The sequence below is a fragment of the Trematomus bernacchii genome, unplaced genomic scaffold, assembly GCF_902827165.1.
Source record: "Trematomus bernacchii unplaced genomic scaffold, fTreBer1.1, whole genome shotgun sequence".
In the NCBI taxonomy this organism is placed as follows: Eukaryota; Metazoa; Chordata; class Actinopteri; order Perciformes; family Nototheniidae; genus Trematomus; species Trematomus bernacchii.
In genome coordinates this window covers 3,114,312-3,133,957 of record NW_022987705.1, presented here as the reverse complement: position 1 = coordinate 3,133,957, position 19,646 = coordinate 3,114,312, and the positions used below count along the sequence as shown (strand labels likewise).

Genomic DNA, 19,646 nt, shown 5'->3' with positions numbered 1-19,646 from the left:
AAATGTTGTCCACAAATGATTACCCTTTCACATGTTGCCCGTTTTCTTCGCAAAGGACCCCAGTATTTAATTTATACAAGGGTAAATGGAAGTTTGCAAGTGTGTTGAAAAATAGCGTTTACTTCACATATCAAAAATATCACAGATTATAATAATAATAATAATAATAACAATACTATTATATATATATGTTATCCAAAGAAAGAAAGAAAAGGAACGATTGATTAAAAACAGTGAACAAAGAGTAAAACCCCTTAAAAACATGGATGTTCATAGAGAGAAATCCCCTGCTTCTCTTTTTCCGGTTTGGTTTTACGACTTCCGGTCTCCGAGTTGATTGAAACGGCTTCATCTTGCTCTTTAAGTCGTCTTTGTTGTGGACCGGCATTTTCCCACAACACCCTGCTGCTGCTCTCACAGATGACGAAAATGGCGGACAACGCATCATCGGTAGGTTTTCGAGCGATATTATTTTATTTTAGAGCCATTGACCACTTTCAGGGTGCAAATTAACGTGTTATTTCTGACAGGTGGATATCGTTGAGGGCTGCCGCCTCCCCGTTCTTCGTAAAAACCAGGAACACGAAGACGAATGGCGTAAGTATTGTGCGGTTGTTTTCCCGTGCTAAGCTAGCTAATGCTAACTAGCGGACCTCAGCTGTTGTTATCAGACGGCCTCAGTCGGAGCGCTGTAAACACACGGGGCACACATGTCGCTTTGCATTGTGACTCTAGTTAACTTAAACACTTGCCAGAGCCACTAGTAAATCCGTATTATACTAGCTAGCTAGCTCCCAGGGACATTTTTATAAAATACTTTGTTGGGAAAGACTTACTTGAGCAAAATCCACCTGACAGCAGGCTGTTGTTTACAAATGTAAAACGGATTTTTCAGGTGATGTGTTTGGTTTTCTGAATGCAGTTTGGCTCACTCAAAAGAGTATAAGTGCTCCTATTTGTTATGATAGTTCGAAAGATGAGAAAAGTTAGTGCCACATAAAAATCAGTCTCGCATTTCAGTGACACTTTTTCAGTCAACTGTCATTGTTGAGCTTCAGAAAGGTCCTAACACCTCAGCAAAACACAAAGAAATACACACGATTTGACCCTTTGACACAAGTTTCAACCTCATCTTGAAGTTTGTTTTTGGCAGTGGTTGTCAAACGTTTTAGCTTAATTTTGTGTTTACTTCCCCCTGTTACAGGTTGCATGTGTCTAGATGAGTATTGCGATTTATGATCTTATTTTTATTTAAATGAATGTATAATAGAGGTATAACTATCCACTCATATGCAATCTAAAAGTTTAAAACAAGAATATGTCATACATCATTTGTGTATCAATTCTTTATTTTCTTTCACCTTCTTAATTGAATGTTTTTGCAATCAAATATATGATAATGGCCATACCACTGACCCGTAGGTATGGTTGGACAATGTTCAACAACATAAAACTCACTTAAAACCATATTGTTCAACACACTGTAGACATTATATAAGCAAATGCATCCAAACAGACAAACGAGTTGAGCTGGGGGTTCAGATTCATTACAATACAATTCATTTGACTGTTCCATACAATATTTTATCAAGAGCAAGGGTCCATCATAACCATAGATGTATGCAAATGAGGCTATGTCTTCTTTTTTATATTTCAATTATTTCCGCAGTATTTTTAGTACCTTGTGTCGCCTTAAATCTATTTCACAGTAAGGAATTGTTGTTAAGCATGATGGCAGATCCATAATGTTTTAGCAGCTATTTAATTGAAGTCTATCACAATCATTTTGTTAATTGAAATAACGTTTGTTGCAAGTTTTATTTGACATATCTCCTTTTTCCTCGCAGCATTGGCTGAAATTCTAAGCGTGAAGGAAGTCTCCTCGAGAAAGCTTTACTATGTTCACTACATTGACTGTGAGTATAGCTTGTGTCACTTCTTGTTTCTTCTGAGGAACTTTACCTGTAACAGTCATTTTACAGACTCAATTAAATTACACTGACAGCTAATGCCTTCTTGTTTGCGTTATAAGTCAACAAGCGCCTGGATGAGTGGGTCACAGGAGACCGGCTGGACATGAAGAAGCTTCAGTTCCCAAAGAAAGAAGCTAAAACGCCAACCAAGAACGGTCTTCCAGGATCCCGCCCCGGTTCCCCAGAGAGAGACGTGGTAAGCCCGTGCTCTGCCACATGTTGATCTCATACCCTGAAACATTTCATCACCAACTCAGCTTTTGTCAGCATCTTATTTACCATTGTGAGGACACTAGTTCATACATTGGCCTTCATTTTACATCCCAGCATTTTTGACGACCGAAACTGAGAAGTGTTAAAACCTGTGGATGCTATTGCTGTTAGAAAAGTGCAATTCTCACAGAGTTGAGTTAATGTCAATCTCAATCACTGTGTTATAAGTAATTCTAAGTGGGTATTATTATCTGTGTGGTGTAGATGGAAATACATGTATATTCGTATTCATCTTTAGCTACTAGAGAAAACACAGACAAAAAGTAACTGTTTTTTACAAGTTAATCATTTTAACTGGTGGTTGGTTTGCAAAAACTCAGTCTACAATAATATCTACAAATTATTAGCAAATATGTGGTCGTTTTAGTATAAAAATGTTCCGTCAATACATGATGCATTTGATAGCCGACTGGGCGCAGGATTATATGTGTTGTCTTTTATTTTTAACCCTGCCTCGACACTTATTTTTTGCAAAACCTCTACGAAGTGTTCAATATTTAAAGAAACACTTACTCCTCTTATTTCGATTTCCACTCAAACTGTTTTTCTTGATGCGCAACAATATGTACGTTGTGTAAAGAGTGAATCCCTCAAGGTTTATATTAGGGATGCTCCGATCGCCAATTTTGGGGCCGATCGCCGGAATCAGTATCGGCCGATACCGATCATAGGGTGGGGGGGGGGGGGGCTATGGGGATCTTCCATTTAAAGTGATGTTTAAAACTCAGTTAATGGGGCTCATTTTTATATTGCTTCAGTTTATAATCGTAACGGATCAAAAAGTTCAGATACATTTTTCAATACATGATGCGCTTCCACAAACAACAACCAACATAATTATTACATTCAAATGAAGTACATTATTTAAGTTTACATTAACTTTGGATAATAACACGGGAGAAATGAGCAGAAGCGCTCTCTTTTCCTCTCTCCCTCCCTCCCTCTCTCCTGACAGCCCGTCAGTATCTCATGCAGCTCACTGATCCAGTAATGAGTGACCCGACAGTGAAGAATAAATATATGTATAACTAGTTTAGCTTGTTCCAGAGGTAGATAAAATAGCTACGTGTGTTAGGTCTAACTCTTAGTGTGTGTTTCGCTCACCGGTCCGTCACAGCGGGCGGAGCTGCAGGATTTCTGCTTCACACACACGTTGCATACCGCTATTTTATTGTCTTTTACGGACACCTTAAAATAATGCCAGACCGGTGAAGCCATTTTGGCGAGCTTGTTTTGCAGCGCACAGAGAAAAGTGTCATGTATTTTACGTCATGTGATCGGCTCTCCTGATCGGCCTTTATAGAGAGCACCGATCGATCGGCCGAGAGTGAATATCGGCTGATTGATCGGAGCATCCCTAGTTTATATGAATGTTAACCTTTTTTTTCCTGTTTATTTCAGAGGAAGAGTTTAGAGCTCAACGCACAGTCGGCCTCGGCTCCATCCAGAGGAAAAACTCTCCCCACACCGGTACGACTTGAATCCACACCTTGTAGAAATGTCTGAGATCTTGTTTGAACTTGGTGCTAACCTTTATCTTGTTCTGATCACACAGCTCTCGGCTCACAATGAACTGCACGCCACTCCAGAAATAAACAACCATGAAATCAAAAAAGAAGAGCCTGATCCGGTGGTGCAGATCACTCCTAGAAGTGATTTAACAAACAACGTCTCCAAATGTTTGTCGGGTGTTTGCACTGGACTCGTAAAACCACACTTCAACAACAACTTCCCCAAATCCTTCAAGGTAGCTGCTCTCTCTGTGTCTCATCGTTCACCTTGTGCTGAAGACGGATTGTTTCATGAGCTTTTATTATCTGGAGGTGTAAAACAAAATGATGAAACCCTTAGCTTAAAGGGGACCTATCATGCAAAATGCACTTTTTTTATGGCTTTTATACATAAAGATGTGTCCCCGGTGCGTCGGGGAACTCACGCAGCGTCAGAAAATAAAACCCTCTCTCTTTTCCTCCGTACCCACATCTTTTAAAAACGGGGGTACAACGAGCGGATACAGATTTGCTGCCGATATGACGTAATTTCGGATGGTGGACCCACAGAAAGTTGCTATCAGAAACAATGCCTGACATGTTTTGGACGTCATCTCGTCTTTGTTTACATTAGCAAGCCTCGCTAACACTCAGAGCTAACCTGTACTGGAGAGTACATGCGTTTAAAAAGCAGGTAATAAAAAAAGGAACTCACCTTGTGATAAACCCGCAAGAAAAAAAGCATTTGAGCTCCATACTGTTTCAGAAATTCGGGGGGGGGGGTACACTGTGGACCTCTGTGTCGCCTGTCAGCGCAACTTACATGATGCCGTTTAAACAATATAATAATAAAGGGCGGTGCCGGCCGTCAGCGAACCGATCCGGCCTTCCTGCGCGACTGTCACTCAAATGCGAGACATAGTCTCAATTTGTGGGACGCGGGACAAATAATAAAAATGCTGTGTGTGCAGTCCCGCACAAAGCGGGACACCTGGTCACCCTACACACACACACACACACACAGACGGTGCTGCCCCTCACACGGTGCTGCCCCTCACACACACACGGTGCTGCCCCTCACACGGTGCTGCCCCTCACACACACACACACGCTTCAAATCAAGTTGCATAAATGCTTGAGCTACGTTTTTATTATAATTACTGTGAAATCTGCCTATTATGTTTTCGTCATTATTACAACAAATACACACTTGCAACTGATAACACTGGCAATGATTTTATATTTATTAGACTATTAAAAAAAAATCATGCTTCAAATAAGTGGGGGTACGGCGTACCCCCGCGTCCAACGCCCACTACACCACTGGATATGAGGGATGTCTAAAATGCATGATCTGTTTGTATTTTGAGAAAAACACATCATAGACATGTTTTTATATCTTTTTATATATCAGACCCATAATATATGCCTTAAAATAGCATGATAGGTGCACTTTAAAGAAGCCTATCTAAAATATACCCGCAGAGTATATTTAGAGAGAATTAATTATCTAAATATGATGTAAAATAAGACCATAATTGGTATTAAAATCTTTAAAAAGTACTTGGGAATTGGTATTTTAGGAATTAGGTAACATTCTTCCCAAAAAATATTGGTAACATGTAACCAACTTTTTGTAACCAAATGCCAAAGTGTGCAAATTTGAGTTTAAAATGTAATTCTGAGTGGCATAAAAAAAAATGCCTCTGATTTGACTGGAAACAGTTCGTTTGGAGAAAAACTTTTCTGAAGCTTTTTTTTCTCTATTTGTACTTATTTGAAGACAAATGCCTGACACTGATTGTTTTTCCAGAAGAGGAAAGTAGAGGCCGTTCCCGTGGCGACGCAGGTCCCCCCGGCCACTCCCGTGCCGTCGCTGCAGAGTTCAGCCGAAGCCTCTCAGGCGGCGGTGTTTCCCGCCGTGAGAGAAACCTTCAAGTCCCGTGAAGACAATGAACCCATCGCCTCGCTCACTACAGTAAAGACACGCCCCTAAACATTCATCTGTTTGTCCTCTTGCAATCGACTAATTTATATAAATAGTTCTCACCATATATTCGTCTTAATGTACAATATTTAATTTCACATTCTGTTCTTGTATATATCATATTCTATTGACATGCATACTAGGGCTGCACGATATTGGAAAAAACTGACATTGCGATATTTTTTTCCCCTGCGATATATATTGCGATATATGAAAAAATACAGGAATTGAAGAAAATACATTTATTTTTGTCCGCAAACCATCATTTCTTGAACTTTAATGCAATACAATTGGTATTTTTTTAACTATATTTAACCGGATGAAGGATTTTAGTCACAGACGTCCGGATCTTAAGTTATCAGAGCAACAAGCTGAGCTAGCTCGGTTATCCTGCTGTGATCTGATCACTCACTCAAGTACCCCTGTCATGAGAGCCGCGCGAGTTTTCCTTTTGTAGCAAGCAGCAAAATAATTGTAACATGGCGTGTTTGAGTTAATTTGCCTACTTAATATCGCACGTCCTAAAAAAAAAAAATCGTACGTCCGATGTGAATATCGCGCATGCGTATAACGCGATTATCGTCACGACACGATATATCGTGCAGCCCTAATGTATATAGACTTCTTGCACAATTTTGTATTTGTATTTTATAATATATGTTGCATTGTTGGAGGAGCTCGGGTCAGAAGAATCTCATTGCCATTTCTACACTGTAGATAATGTGCATATGACAACACCTTAGAATCTTGTGGACATTTTTGTATTTTCTTTTTCTTGGCTAATTCGCCACTTATCTTTGTATCATATCGACAGAACGGGACCGCCAGACGACTCATCCCCCCGCAGCCCGGGAGGAAGAGGAAAGCCAACTGTGGGGGAGCGGACGAGGTGTGTATCTTCAATATATTTAAAACGTTACAGGCATCTTATTATTTTCTTATTTTAAGTGTTTACCATGTCTCTGCTGCTTTTTGGTTTTGAAGATGCATGATTTCTAGGTCTGTCAACTAACGCCACTAATTATTTTAACGTGCGGTTAATGCATGTGTATTTGTCCTCGGTCCGCCCCGTAGTTTCAGAGCCCAAAGGCTTGACGTTGTTGTTGTTAGTTGGATGGTGGGAGATTCTAGCGAGAGATATGGATACAAAAAAAGGTGTTTTTTAAACAGCAAGCCAAGCACACAGCTGATGCTGACAGCCCCGCTCCTGCCGCTCGCTTGCGGCAGACCACGCTTGAAAGTTGCTGGGGAGACGCCTGGACAACAACAACGATAGCTAAATGGGTGGCTACAGCTTAACATTGTGGAGGACGAGGGGCTGCGTTAGATCATTCGGATCGCATCCAACGTGTCGACTGCACATCACAGCGCATTATTTTGACCCACAGTGGGAACTTCAGTCTCATGCTTTGACTGAAGATGATGACAGAGGAGCGGCATTTCGCCGACAACTGTAAACAGGCTTGTCTGTTTGAGCAACTGGCTCAGTGCAAAGAAGTAGACAGGGTTGGGAGAGAGTGTAATGGCGCATTTCCACTACACGGCCTCGCCGGCCTCGCTCGGTATGGCTAGGCCTCGTTAGGACTGGCTCACTTTATGGCGCATTCCCATTACAGTTTAGGAACTGGGGTAGTATCTATAGTAACGCAGTGTAGGCGGAGCCGTGACGTCATCTTCAATGAGAACCCCAGAAAAACAACACAGCCGTTAGCTGTTAGCACTCAGAGCTCACAGCTCCTCATATATGTTCAGAAACTAGACAAAAGTGAAACAAGTACACACCACAGACTGCCTGTGTCATGGTGAATACAGTCGCTGCTTTATTTATGTCTGTATAGGCCGTTGTTGTGAGTGTGGACGGTCGGAGCATATACTGCGTTAGCTTAGCCAATCTCCATTTAGAAAACACGCATTTTAAAAGGTTTTTCGCCTGCCGTCTGTCTGCAGACTTGTCAAAGCATTAATTCATGGTTTTTACTAACCGGTATCAGTATGTTGTTACTTCGGCATCATTTTGAAACGTGTATTACAATTAAATCACGGTCAAATATGTCCATCTTGTTGTAGTTGTAGCCCCCTTGCAGCGCTCCTCTCTCTAGTTTAGCATACTCAGCCCGACTCAGCCTCGTTGTCTCTGGCCCTGGACCCACGATTTTATGAGGCCAGAAAAACTGTGAATTAGGACCCGCCGGCCGGTACTAGGCCAAGTGGAAACGCAACCAAAAACGGGCCGCTGAAGTCACAGCCCTCTTAAACCGTGCTCCGCGCCGTAGTGGAAACGCGCCATAAGAGAGAGAGAGAGGTTCCAGGTTGTTGTATTGAAAATATTCAGGAGAATATTTGTCATTGTTCCAATGATAATAAACAAACATTTGCATAAAGCATATTTGTCCACTCGTATGTTGATAAGAGTATTAAAAACTTGAAAAATATTCCTCTAAGGTACATTTAGAACAGATAAAAAATGTGCGATTAATTTGCGATTAATCGCGATTAAATATTTTAATCGACTGACAGCCCTAATGATTTCATCTTTTTGTTTTGAATGTTCAAACTAAAACATTGAAACATTAAACACTTCTTTCAATTCAAGCCAAATTGATCACAAATACTGCCTGAATAAAATGGAGAATTATTCAAGTTATTTCATTTTCAAATTTGAGAAAAGTCCAAACATTTTTCTCACATTATTGTTTTTATCGTCCTTTACTTTAAAAGTGACATGCTTTACCCTTATCTTTTTTCGACATGCTATGAAGAGCATATTTTCCAATTCATATTTTGTATTAGTTATATTATGAAAGTGTTTGCTGGATAAGTAATGTCGCATTCAAGCGGTGCATTACACGTCACAACTGTGAACGTGATTTGATAGCATGATCCTGAGCCTAAAACATTGTTGGTAGGTTTTACTTGGTTTAAATAATTAGAAATAAACATGACCAGCAACATAGCAGCACGTTTTATGTTATGCAAAGTTACATTTGTTTATACTGGCATTTGGTTTTGCTCGATTTTTTAAATTCTATACTGTGACTGAATAAATTATTGCAAATGTACAATGAGAGAATTTATTGACATTTTGACATTTTTCATTTGCAAGCTTATTAGATTTATAAAAAATGTATTGTAGAACATTTTTACGACCTATGACAAATAATCAAAAATCTATGTTCTTGGTTTTTGAGAGATTCATGAGAACTGACCGTTTGTCATTGCTTACATGTAACAGTACAGTTCTAAACAAAACAAATATTTAATATCACTAAATGAGACTAAACAATGTTAGCAGGTCAGACCATGATTTGCAGGGTTTGCTCTTTCTGGAAACTTGACATGAGCAGCTCAGATTTTGTGTCCTCCCACATTCTCACATCATCTCCAATGACCTTGACATTGCGTGTGTCATAAGTTACCAAAACAATAAATAAATAAATCGAAATCGCGATTTGAAATGATGCAATTATCAAATCGCAAAGCCTGCGATTTTTTTAGTTTTGTTCTTCTTGTGTGTCAGTCATCCACACCAATCAGAAGTGCTGTGCTCCACATGTACCAGTCATTGTTAATCAATCAGAAGTGGCCCATGATAGTAGGTGATAGACAGATTGATCCAATCACCTGCCAAGTATTTTTGAAATACTTTTCCAAATGGCTTCCAATGGAGCTTTCCTAGATGGTGAAACAAAGCATCTGAGTCAGGTTAGTAATGCTCCATCACATGTTTCTATTACAGGGTGAATCTTAAACTCAAGCTTGACTTTAAAGCAACCCAACGGAAGTTTCATGTAAGTTTAGTTCTTTCACTCGTAGCTCGGGCTGCGGGGGTGCTAGAGACGCGAGCGCGTTGATACGACCTTCCTAGCCGGAGATATGGCCGCATTTTACAATACACTTCCGTTGGGTCGCTTAAAAACAAATATCGCAAATCGAATCGCAATATCTGTCAGAAAAATCGCAATTAGATTATTTCCCCAAATCGTGCAGCCCTAAGTGTTTTCATTTTACCTCCCGCTTCATTCAATAGAAGCGGGAAGCTAACCCTAACCCTACTACCTCTGATTGAGAATATGAGGCTGAACCCACTCTGGATTGTTCTAAATCAAATGTGACACTGAACTTAAATTCTGCTTTCAATCAAACCAAACTGTTCAGTGTCAATAAGAACCGTTTTATCCCCCTTTTTTGTTTCCAAAAGCAAGTCTTTTTTTTCTCTTTTTCTGATAGATGATAAAGGTTTTGCAGTATAACAACAACCCTCAAAGTGCCAGTGTCTTTCTACCACCACCAGAGGTCTGTTTCACTTCCTGTTATTGGTCGTTGATTGTGTGTTACTGTGCAAATTCACCAATAAAACAGAGGTGCTGCTTACCTCAGACCAGTCCTTTTAGTAACACGTACAGCCACTGTGATTATACACCATTTAAAGAAATCTAGATCTGTAGAAATGCAATTCCATTTGATCAAGCAGCTTTTTGTGTTTTAGCACAATTAACCTGAAATAACTGAGTGTCAACAATGTCGACATTTTTCCCCATCAGGATTCGCAGGACAGTTCTGACGGCGTCCCGACGGCGCCCCGCATGACGGGCAGTCTGGTGTCGGACCGTAGCCATGACGACATCGTGACCCGCATGAAGAACATCGAGTGTATAGAGTTGGGACGCCACAGGCTGAAGCCCTGGTACTTCTCTCCGTACCCGCAGGAACTCACCACGCTGCCCATCCTCTACCTCTGTGAATTCTGTCTCAAGTACCTCAAAAGCCTCAAGTGTCTCCAGAGGCATTTGGTAAGAATCCTCAGCGTGTCTCCATCTTTAAGATAAGATAAGATAAGATGGACCTTTATTAATCCCCGTGGGGCAATTCAGTAGTTCAACAGCAACAGGGTACTATTGGAAAAACAGGATAAAGTCACAAGATAACACATTTAAAATGATAAATAACTATAAAATAAGAAATTAATTAAAATGAACATATATACATATTTGGTCATGTGTACATATTATTTACATGTGTGTGTGAAAACAGTGTGTCTTTACCATGGATGTATAATAAGAACTGGATACAGCGTGGGAGGCGGGGCCTCGTTCATTGCTATGAGAGTTGCTCATTGGCGCATGAACACAAAATGGCCCAACTTTTGAGAGAGCGAAACGTCACGAAAGTATAATCCGTTCTTATTGTGCATCCATGGGTAAAGGTAAAACTCATGTAGTACTGAACACGTCACATGAACGTGCCGGGCGGCGCGGTCCCGTGGGTTTGATCCGCGTTCATAATGCCGAGGAAAATAACTCTCAGAATAACGTTATTAGCACATTTTACAACTTGAGGACCGAATGTTTTTAATAGGGGCTATACAAATGTTCATACTGGGTAGTTTATTTAGTTTAAAAAAAATTATCCAACGATTTACAGACGGCTCTTTCCCAATGTAAGTCAATGGGAAAAAGTCTTTCCGGGCCCAACGACTGATACGGAAGTGTAGTACCGCCGTTTGGCCACAACGAATATTTTCCTCAGAGTCCGGCGCACTTCCTGGGGGCTTGGTATTTACGCGTCAGTCTGTTTCTTCTTATTGGTGTATTTTGTGGCGGTAGTACAGCGCCACTTACAGGCCCGGCATATGTACTACAGCGTCTCCAGCGCTTTCGAGCGGTCTCGTTTGAACGGAAGACTTTTTTGATATCGTATTCGGTTCGTTTGCGTTTGCGTGTAAATGGGGTCTTAGATCGTTGCACTCATCCTCCTGTTTCTTTCACAGACAAAATGCCATCTCAGACATCCGCCGGGCAACGAGATCTACCGCAAAGGCACCATCTCTTTTTTTGAGATTGACGGCAGGAAAAACAAAGTAAGCTTTTAGATATCTATTTTTCAATTTTTCACAAAAGTCATGTTTTTTTATTGTGTTACTGATTGATGTACGTCTGTTTATGTTTTTCCAGAATTATTCCCAGAACCTGTGTTTACTCGCTAAATGTTTCCTGGACCACAAAACCTTGTATTACGACACGGACCCTTTCCTGTTCTATGTTATGACCGAGTATGACTCAAAAGGCTTCCACATAGTGGGATACTACTCTAAGGTACACACGTTATGCAAATCTCCTTGTGAAGTTCACTTAATACAGCTTGGAAAAAGTCCAATATCTAAACAAACCCCAAACTAAATTATATTTCTCTTTTCTGCACACAGGAGAAAGAATCGACTGAAGATTATAACGTGGCCTGCATCTTGACGTTGCCCCCCTACCAGCGGAGGGGCTACGGCAAACTGCTCATCGAGTTCAGTAAGTGTGGTATTAAAAAACAGAGGCACAATATTCAGTAAATATCTTTACATTCAAATTCAAATAGCTTTATTGGCATGGCCATAATGACTTGCAGTGTTGCCAAAGCGTTGTACAATTACAACAAACATCCATATATTTATATTTGGAATATATTGTTGTCTTAAACATTTTGAACAAAAGCAGAATATGTTCTTTACATGGACAGTTTTTGAACTAAAAAACACAGCGTCCCCTTTCTGAACCCCGTAAAGATATAAAAAGAATGCAACATATATCATTTAGGCGCTAATTAGGGATGGGTATCGTTAAGGTTTTAATGGTACTACTACTTTTATCTGCTTATCGATCCGGTCTTTTAACGGTACTTCTATCGGTTCTTTTGGAGAAAGAAATAAGGTAAATTAACTAAACAAATTGTGAACAAAACTAACATTGCTTTTTATTTAAATTAAATACATAATATTTAACATCAAAAGAAACAACAGTGTTTTAAAGGGCCCATGTCATGCTTTTCCGGTTATTACCCGTCCCCTTGTGTGTTATGAAGGTTTTTCTGCATGTAAACTGTCTGCAGAGTCACAAACCCTCAAAGTACACCCTGTAGCGAGTAAAACTCTAACACAGAAAAGACCTGTCTATGCTGCCCCAGAACGCCTCGTTGGAGATTTCTCATTTTCCATTGTTTGCTTCCTGGGTTCTGTGGCGTGTGAACACCCAAATCAACAACAAATGACCGGATTGGCCCAAATGGACCAATCCGCGGAGCACCTCACACACCAGGATCCCTTGGCTAACTAACAGGGAGTCCCCATTGACTTGCATAGAGCTCCCTGAACGCTGGTAATAGACGAGTTGGGATGGCGGAGAAATGCTCTCCGCAGACCCATTCTCACAGCGTTATAAACCTTTTTCTTACTCAATATCAAGCCACACTTATTGTTTTTACTTCGGCTGTGAGTCTTTGTGTGTGCTCAGGATGAGTTTAGCTTGTTCTCGCTGTATCGCCGACCCGGAAATCTGTCCGCTCCTCGCAGCAGCAACGAGCTCGCAACGTCCCAACCAATCAGAGCACACTAGGCTCACAGGGAGGGGGGGGCAGGAGCTCCAACAAGCCGTTTAGGACAGAGTGAATACCTGGTGAATACACATACTATACAGAGATGAGAAACCAATGTGATTTTGGAAAATTGCACAATTTAAATCTATTCTAGTAGACCTCAACAATGGAAATATGATCAGTAGAAATGGCCATGACATGGGACCTTTAACAAATCGTATTAAATAATGTGATGACAGAACTGTAAACAGAATAGCTGAAACTTCTAACAAAATAAATAACTCAGTTCCCTCTAATCATTAGCCCATGTTTGAATAATGAGTTAACTCTGTGTGTTGCTGCTAGCATACATAACACCTGACGTGGAAACGTTACTCGTGGATGGGGTTACAGAGCTACTAGAAAGACAGTCGAACCCGGTGCATTTCTCCGTCTGAATGTGGTGCACTTTTGCTAAATGTTTCGACAAATTGCTCGTGTTACCGCCCTTACATGCTAAACTCTTATTGCACTTTAGGCAACGAGCGAGACGGGTAAAGTTTAACCACACCTCGGAGCGCGTTCTCTCCGCCATCTCCTCCGTGTGTGTGTGTTGCTGCATGTAGCAGCTGCGTGTGTGTGAACTGCCCCGCCCCCTCGCACACAGACGGGGGAGAGAGATCTCTCGTCTGGATTGGAAAGATCGATAATACTAAAAATAATCATAGACTAATTTTGCAGTCTTTTTGCGTATTAGAAACGGAGTTGGCGACACTAAAACTGCAATATAATGTTTGTGTAGCAATAATACATGACATATTTTGTACATGTCTCCAGTACCGATAAAAAGACAGATAACGTCGGAGCTTAACGGTACCACGGTCTTTAATAATTCAGCCCCGGGGCCCGTTTAATACCGGGGCTCGGTACCCATCCCTAGCGCTAATCTACATCATTCTTATATATACATCCAGTTTTACGGTGTTTTCTGTGTTTCCCTCACCTTGTAGTCGTGTCATCTGTTCTCTGTGTGTGTTTCTGTCAGGTTACGAGCTGTCGAAGGTAGAAGGGAAGACGGGCACTCCTGAGAAGCCGCTCTCTGACCTCGGCCTTCTGTCCTACCGCTCCTACTGGTCCCAGACCATCCTGGAAATACTCATGGAACTTAAACCGGACAACGGAGAAAGGCCGCAGATCACCATCAAGTATGTGACTCTTGGCGTTTTATCTCAACCTTGGAAATCACGTATATAACAGCAGTTTAATGATTGACTCTGACTTTGCTTTAACCCTCCAGTGAGATCAGTGAGATCACAAGTGTAAAGAAAGAAGACGTCATTTCAACGCTGCAGTACCTCAACCTCATCAACTATTACAAGGTGAGAAATAGAGTCTGTGATGGCCCTTTCTGATTGTATCTGCAACATTGTGCTGTGTAAATAAACATGGCAGCAGACGCCCCTCTGCTTACTTTAACTTGGCATGGAAGGCTTTCTGAAAAGGCTTGCAAATAGGTGAATGTAAATGAATGAACAAAAGAGGTTTTGTCTCGATGGCTTACACCGTCGTTTACGTTTCATATCGACCAATCATCGTTACTAGAGATCACAGATAAGGAATCCCATTGTTGGTGGGGGGCTGCAGGAGTAGGGGGAGTTATATCACAGCACTAAAACCCCATTTACACGGCAACGTTTGCACCGAGCGTGGCTCAGCGTCAGATAAAGCATTGAAATGAACACACTTTTTGCAAGCAATACAGTTAATATTATTTGAATAAACACGTTTTTATGAACTTTAAAAATTGTAAAAACATCTTAAACGGCTATCATGGATAAACGATCTGACCGTCACTGGCCCTGCGCACTTCTGTAATTTCTCTTTACACAGTTTTATGTTCTACTGTTGATTTTAAATCTTACTCCTGTTACTTTTTAATGTCATGGTAGGGAAAAGCTGCTCAAGGTGCTCAAATGAAAATCGCTTAAATTAGGGAACTGCTATCCCTAAAAATAACTTGTTGTTTCTACTAACATGACATATTGATTAACCAGTGTGGTAATTCCCCCCATAACGATGTTGTAGAAAATGTGATTTTCTGTTTCTTAAATTGTTGTTTTGTGTCTTGAATGCAGGGTCAGTACATCCTGACTCTCTCAGAGGACATTGTGGACGGACATGAAAGAGCGATGCAGAAGAGACACTTGCGCATAGATTCAAAATGCCTGCACTTCACACCTAAGGACTGGAGCAAGAGGGGGAAGTGGTAGAAGCCCCCCCCCCCCCCCTGGTTCACTGACACCCCACCCCCAAACCGCCAGTATCAGACTTGAAGCAAATTGTGGATCAGAAAAAGGTTTTTGTCAAAGTTTCTCGCTGAAACCCTTGACTTCTAAACCTTTTTAATCCCAAGGACTCCGCTTTGGATCCACAACTTGTCAATTGTTTTTATTGTGAATATTCTTTATATATTGTGAATTTGAAAAAGCTGTCAAAACTTGGGGACAATTCTGAAACGAGTTAGCACAGTGACACCGCCAACATGTAAAGACACACCTCCTGCTGCGTAAAAGATCCTGCTCACGACCAACAGTGCGTTAAAAGTGAAATATGGTGTTTGTGTAAAAGTGTAAATTAAAGCCTAACATACAGGCCACATAATGGATGTAAGATGGTTTTGGTATTGAAAAGAATCTGACTTCTACAGGGATTTGTTGTGAAAAAAACCACTAAGGGAAATGAATTTCTTTAAATTGAACAAGACATTTTATTTTATTTTCTTTGGCATAAATGCAAGTGTGTGATCTTTGTCTTTCGTCCTTTGTATCTGCACCACAAAAAAAGTGGAGTTGAAATGTTCTCGTTGTATATCCCCCAAAAAGTCAAATTCCCTGTGTGACTCCATCCAATAACCACTTTAATTTGACTCATACTTAAAATATAGTTAATTACAAAAAGACTTGTAGCACTCCTTAACAACATGACATGTCGTTATCATATGTTTGATCAGCACTCCAAAATATTTTCATCACTTCTTTTTCGTTTTTTTAATATACATTTTTGTACAAAGTGTGCAGGCTCCGGAAAGTCTCTCATACGCTTCTTCCCCTAAATTGCACAGAAAACAATACCTTCTGATTAACAGCTTAGTGTCACAGTGACTCGATGGAAAACGTATTGTTATTGTGTTAAAGGAGAGAAGTTATAAGATCTCTTTCAGGAGCACAACATTCAAACTGTAAATCCTCATCTCAACGTACAGATAGTAATTTTCAGTTTATTGCGATACTCCTCCAGTGCCTGAATTTTATTGTCTCAAGCAAACAGCGATACGTTCTAGTAGTAATATGGTTCTCTTGTAAAAAATATTCAAATAAACATGCGTGGTCATTTCAGGGTTATCTTTTACAGAAGTAGCTCTGCTTAATTTCCCCTATGTTTTAAATAGTTGGAAGTATTTATTGTGTTTTGTTTGTGATCATTCAGGTGATTCTTAATTTTTTTCCAGACAATTCCCTCGTTATCATCTGTACAGCGTGCAATGAGACAAATCAAATCCCCAAGTTACACATTGTTTCCTGTAAATGTACATACTGAACCTGATTGTACAAAAAAAAAGCTTAGAAGACAGAAGCCATGTTGAACTGTTAGAGGAATGTAAATTTGGTGTACAGTTGTCTAGTGTCTTTTTTTACTTCATGTAAAATAACTGGCTGCACAATATCAACAGGAGAAGACGATGTTAATAATAAGTGGTATCTTACTTTCAGTTTGTGTTTCTTGTTTACACGTCACAAAGGATGTTGAGTTTACCCTGTTGAATTGATTTAGTATATCTTTAAGTCAAACACAGTCGGGAGTATGATTTGAACGTTTGATATGGAAAAAGCTTGTTGAATTGATAAAAACAACCTTAAAATGCATAAAAGTGTCCTGAATATGTCTTTGAATACGATTTTCCCCATTCAGTGTGCATCATTATTGGCAGAGAGAACCAGCTTTATGAACTTTAGGTACAGGTAAGAAATCAAAATAATGTATTAGTCACTCAAATTAGTAAAGACATCACTTTTACTGTTACAATTAAAGCCGTGCACAACTGTGTAGAATATATATTGTGTCTGATCGTGACAGAGTATTATTGGAAACACATTAACAAATTGAAAATCAATGCACTAGCCGTTAGCATGTTTATATAACAGCCACCAGGAGGCAGCATCACACACTGTCCTGCCTGAGTCTGCAGAATTACATTACAGAAGTCAAAATTGGTTAAGAGGCATGCTTGTTGAAAATAAAGTGTAATAATACAACCTAACGTGTTATTCTGCTCCAGCTGCGGAAATTCAAACAACAAATGGACACCTACAGCGGGTCAAATGTGGTTATCCAAGTACAGGTAGGTGGAGAACTAATGAAATGTGATGCTAAACCGAGAACCTTCAGTCGTTTTCCCGGTTAACTTTAGATCCTGCCCAAATACTTTTTAAAATAGGTACAACTTAAACAGTCTAATACGCGGTATTTTAACCTGTTTAGTATAGTTTGATCTCGTTTAAATTAATCTGTATCTCTCTCGGCAGAGCTCAGGCCTGATGCTGTTTCATTTCATGGTTGTGATCAGCCTGCCTCAAAATCAGAAACACGTGTATTGGGCCGTCCCTCCCTACAGGCCGATCATGCAGACTGCGTGGGGCGTCATCTTGCGGAGGGGGCCTCATCTTGCTTAGGGAGCCTCAACTGAGCCGAAAATGCGGCTTAAGCCACGATACGATACTATATGCGGCGTAATTAGTGAACAACGCAAAACACAACTCAGAGACCGCTTAACGACACCGGTTACACAAGATCTGAGTACTTCTACTTTTACTCAAGTATAAGATCTGAGTACTTCTTCCACCTCTGTTCATTGCTCAGGTGGAAATCACAGAAAAGACTTGAGAAAACAGAGCTTGGACTACCATCTAGTGGACAAACAGAAAACTACACCCACACACTTAGAGCCCAACAGCAGACTGTGAATTACTGGAAATGGTCTGTGTTTCTGACAGACGTGGAAAATATATATATATAAAAGTACACACACACACAAATACCTGTACTTTCTAATTCTTACATTTTCAAAACAGGCTGGTTACTTTAGTTTCAATCTGCTGATTAAGAAGGAGGTGTTACATAAACAGCTCAGAAACAAAGTGAGAATTTACCGTATGCATTTTTTATTTACTTATATTACATTTTTATGGATTCTTTATCATCATTGTATTGTTTTATCCATAACTCTATACATATCCATAACAAAGATCATTATGAATTTATTATTTGATTCTTTATACGTGGACACCGACCCCCGTCACCTGTCAATAAACTGAATCCCCTCTCTGCTCAGCTGCTCATGCATTTCATTTTAAAGACATCACAGAATCAGAATCAGAAAACCTTTATTAGTCCCAGAGGGGAAATGTACATTTGTTCCAGCAGAAAAGAGCCAAAGACAGCTTAACGTTAACTAAGAAGCATGCATACAAATATTAAAGATACTTTTCTTTTTTTTTTAAAATGGCACAATTTACAAAATACACATCCTGTAGCGGTTCTGAAGAGAACACATCTTAAAGGTTTCAACAACATCTGATCACATGTCATAAAGACTACATGCACACAAAGCTTTAGCAGAGTTTCAATGACACCAGGCAGAGCTCCTTTAGAAGAGTTACAAATCAACGGAAACATTTGATTGGATATTAAAAGTCTCCTATTATGCTATTTTTAAGCATATATTATGGGTCTCAGATATATACAAAAAAACATGTCTATTAGGGGTGGGGGAAATAATCGATACAGCATAGTATCGCGGTACTTTGGGCGGCGATATTGTATCGATGCACGGATGCCAAGTATCGATATTTTATTATATAAACTAGCATATCCCTCCGAAAGATGGTCGTATATAAAACAGGAAGTTACGTTAAGACATGTATACAATTGCAATGAAAGTAACAATAACAAAAACAATGCCATCTCCTTTTCAGGTTCAAAGAACACACATTGGGTTATTTACATAAACTATTCATATTGAAAATACATGTTTTAACCTGGAAGGGAAGACGGACATGGATATGACCCATGTGATTTGCAATATCGCAATATATCGTATCGCAATACTTAGCATATCGTAGAATCACAATACTATCGTATCGTGGCTTGGGTATCGCGATAGTATCGTATCGTGGCTTAAGTATCGCGTGAAAGCCTGCCCACATTTTAGTAGTGTCGTCATGACGCAGTAAATCTGGATCAGCTCCGTTGTTCCCCCGTTTTTAGAGATTTGGGTAAGGAGGAAAAGAGAGAGGGTTTTATTTCCTGAGACTTTGTGAGTCTCCTGACACACCGGGGACACATAGGGACACACCGGGGACACATATTTATGTAGAGAAGACATCAAAAAGTGCGTTTTGCATGATAGGAGACCTTTAAATGAACCCAGGGTGATGAACACAAAGAACAGCTCAAATAATTTCTTCTTCTTGGCTTTTCCTGACTTTGTCCTCAAAGACTTTGAGAGCGTCTCCAAGAGAACCCAGTGCT

General features: G+C 40.1%; 1 protein-coding gene across 2 annotated transcripts; it reads left to right on the top strand.

Moving 5' to 3' along the window:
- The first annotated feature begins 401 nt into the window (after positions 1-401).
- LOC117490535 (histone acetyltransferase KAT5) lies at positions 402-16,827 on the top strand. Of its 2 annotated transcripts, XM_034140303.1 has the most exons (16): positions 402-450; positions 531-597; positions 1,848-1,916; positions 2,033-2,169; positions 3,648-3,716; positions 3,802-3,993; positions 5,550-5,714; positions 6,538-6,612; positions 9,951-10,016; positions 10,265-10,513; positions 11,491-11,580; positions 11,675-11,815; positions 11,926-12,019; positions 14,104-14,263; positions 14,356-14,437; positions 15,194-16,827. In XM_034140303.1, the coding sequence occupies exons 1-16, from the start codon at positions 421-423 to the stop codon at positions 15,326-15,328; spliced, it is 1,821 nt and encodes a 606-aa protein (XP_033996194.1). In that variant the 5' UTR covers positions 402-420; the 3' UTR covers positions 15,329-16,827. The 2 variants fall into 2 exon arrangements, with proteins under 2 accessions (XP_033996194.1, XP_033996195.1); XM_034140304.1 differs by lacking the exon at positions 5,550-5,714.
- The last annotated feature ends 2,819 nt before the right edge of the window (positions 16,828-19,646 follow it).

Excerpts from the sequence above, each read along its gene's own strand:
- LOC117490535 (XM_034140303.1), top strand. The coding sequence starts at position 421 with ATGACGAAAATGGCGGACAACGCATCATCG. Across the intron at positions 12,020-14,103 it reads CAAACTGCTCATCGAGTTCA|GTTACGAGCTGTCGAAGGTA; the intron begins GTAAGTGTGGTA and ends TGTTTCTGTCAG. Across the intron at positions 14,438-15,193 it reads ACCTCATCAACTATTACAAG|GGTCAGTACATCCTGACTCT; the intron begins GTGAGAAATAGA and ends TCTTGAATGCAG.